Source organism: Anomalospiza imberbis, chromosome 21 (assembly GCF_031753505.1).
Source record: "Anomalospiza imberbis isolate Cuckoo-Finch-1a 21T00152 chromosome 21, ASM3175350v1, whole genome shotgun sequence".
Taxonomy (NCBI): Eukaryota; Metazoa; Chordata; class Aves; order Passeriformes; family Viduidae; genus Anomalospiza; species Anomalospiza imberbis.
Window position 1 is genome coordinate 2,172,672 of NC_089701.1, and position 2,431 is coordinate 2,175,102.

The 2,431-nt window shown below is 50.2% G+C and overlaps 1 protein-coding gene across 1 annotated transcript; it reads right to left on the minus strand.

Moving 5' to 3' along the window:
* Positions 1-276: 276 nt before the first annotated feature.
* Positions 277-2,063, minus strand: B3GALT9 (beta-1,3-galactosyltransferase 9). The gene is made up of 2 exons (XM_068211733.1): positions 2,058-2,063; positions 277-1,522 (listed from the first exon to the last, which is right to left on the minus strand). Exons 1-2 carry the CDS (start codon positions 2,061-2,063, stop codon positions 422-424), a joined length of 1,107 nt encoding a protein of 368 aa, XP_068067834.1. The 3' UTR covers positions 277-421.
* Between the last annotated feature and the right edge of the window lie 368 nt (positions 2,064-2,431).

Below are 2,431 nucleotides of genomic sequence, written 5' to 3' on the forward strand. Positions count from 1 at the left end.
AGGAGTTTCCATGATGGCTCAGTGTCTGTTCCTGCTGGAGCTGCTCTGTTTCTCTGTGAGCCAGCCTGCTCAGAAGCAGCTCCTTTTGTGGATGGAAAGCTTCCCCTTTGTTACAGAATTCTTTGGAAGTAGGTGATGCCTCACTCACATAAAAAAGGAGTTTTGAAGACTCAAAAGTCTGAAAAACCCTGGATATAGACAAGTCTGTTGGAATACTCTTTTTTACTTCCATGCATGCACTTGTAGGTACTTAGAGAGACAGAGGACATTCAGTTCTGTTTCGTCACAGTGTAACAGCGAGAATTCATTTGCTGCTGAAGGGAAAAGAGCAAACTCGGGGAGGGCATCCTTTGTACAGAACGTTAACAGGATAACACAGCTGATGAAAGAAAATGCAGCCTCTTCTTGCAGAAGTTAACCATTAATTGACAAAATGAAGGAGCTCATTTTTTATCCTATCCAAGCTGAACTGTTTGAACTTATCAATGTAGGTCAGAACCTTGCAGGACACCAGGCTGTAGTAGGTTTCCAGTAAGGAACAATCCTCCCCATCGCTCGTTTCCTTCCAGTCTTTAAATAGCTCATCCTCTCTCATGTCGGAAGAGGTGAAAATGAATTTATAGCAGCATGGGTTGTAGCTGATGTGCTTCTCCCCAGCGAAGCGGGAGCTGTGCCTGGCAGTGATGCCAGCTCTTTTAGCACAGATTCCTACAAAAGCAGCGGGGGGCAGCGCCAGTGGCACCTCCCTGGCAGCCACGTAAACCTTGCGAGCCACGTCCTGGGACATGAGGAAAGCGCTGCCGTGGCAGAAATCCGGGTAGAACTCCTCGGGGTATTGATGGATGGGGACAAATCCAGGGCTCTGAGGGTCCCTGTCAGGCACTCCGTGATGAACCACCCTGCCAAGGTAGATGTCCTCCTGCTGGGTTAAGCTCAGCAGGTACCCAGCCAGGCTGGGAACACCCACAAACACGTCCTGGGCTGTGTGAAGGATGTACCTGGCACGGGGACAGAAAGCCACTGTCCACTCCACGCTCATCAGCATCTTCTGTGTCTGCGTCTGGGGGGAATCGATGAAACTGCCTTCAATAATGTCTCGGTGCTTTTGAGCCTCCTCACTGATCTCCAGCTGGGTGCTTGCTGAAGCTGCCTTTCCTACAGCAAACAGAGTGAGGACACCGTAACCCCTGGAGCCTGTCGCGTTGCCCCAGGTCTGCCTGATCACGTTGCGCCTTGTCCTGTTTTCTGGACTGCTGCAGACAATAATGAGCAGAAATATCTCTTGGTTGGAGCAAGTCACTGCACTGCTGCTGGTGTAAGAGAGGTTGGCCTTCAGAGGATCCAGATCCAGCTTCCTGGCCCTGTCCCTGATCTCCAGAGCCTTTGCGTCGGTGTAAGGGAGAGGCAGGGACTGCAGGAAGTATTGCTCCAGTAAATCTGCCCCAAAAAGCAGCACGTGGAAAAGCAGGACATTGAAGAGGATGAAGCACCACTGGTGTGTGCGGAGCCTGCAGAGTGTCAGCTGGGGAACAGGAACGTGGACACTGAATTCTCTTGCCTCTCAACCCAAAAGGCTTTCCCTCATTTTACAATGTATCCATGCAAATCAGTCACGACTTTTAGACCGTGGTCTTTGTATTATTAGTGTGAGGGTTTTTTTCTCCTAGAAACTTAAAAAAATCTACTTGAGGCACAGTGAGATCCCAAACTGAGAAGGACATTACCATGTTAAAAGCTTCTCTCTCTGCATCCATGTGTGGAAATACTGAAGAATGACTTGCTCTGAATAATTTTTGACTATTTTTAACATGCTAATGAGGGCTTGAGGTGCCCCTTAATATGTCCTTGAAGGAGAACTTTTGATACTTGCCCTGACACTGCCCTGTGAAAGCTGTCAGGGTTAGAATCCAGAGGGAAAGACCAGGTTGGATGGGGTTTGGAGCAACATGGGAAAGTGGAAGGCGTCCCTGCCTATGGCCAGGGGGTGGAATGAGATGATCTTTAAGGTCCCTTCCAAGCCCAATCCTGTGAAAGCTGTAAGAGGCTGCAGCACTTACCTGCATGGTGCTGGGAGCTGTCCCTGCAGCAGGGGCTCTCTGGGCAGTTTCTCCTGGCAGTGGCTGTATCTGGGTCTGCAGGATCCAGTTACTGCCCAGTACCTGCAGCCTGTGGCTTCCACCTCACCTGCCTGGGCAGAGGAAAGATGATCCCTGGGGCTGATCGTGTTGCAGCCACATAAAAAACAAAGCTAACAAACCCCTGGCCTTCCCCTTCTTTAGTTTCTGGCATTCTGAGGAGTAAGTGAAGCAAATGCTGGGCTTTGCTTGGTCAGAGGAATCCCTGGTACTGTTGCGTCTGTCCGTGACCTGCCAGTTTGCTGCTGGCCCCAGGGGTTGTGTTTTTCACAGCTGTGCCATTGTGGTGTTGGTCC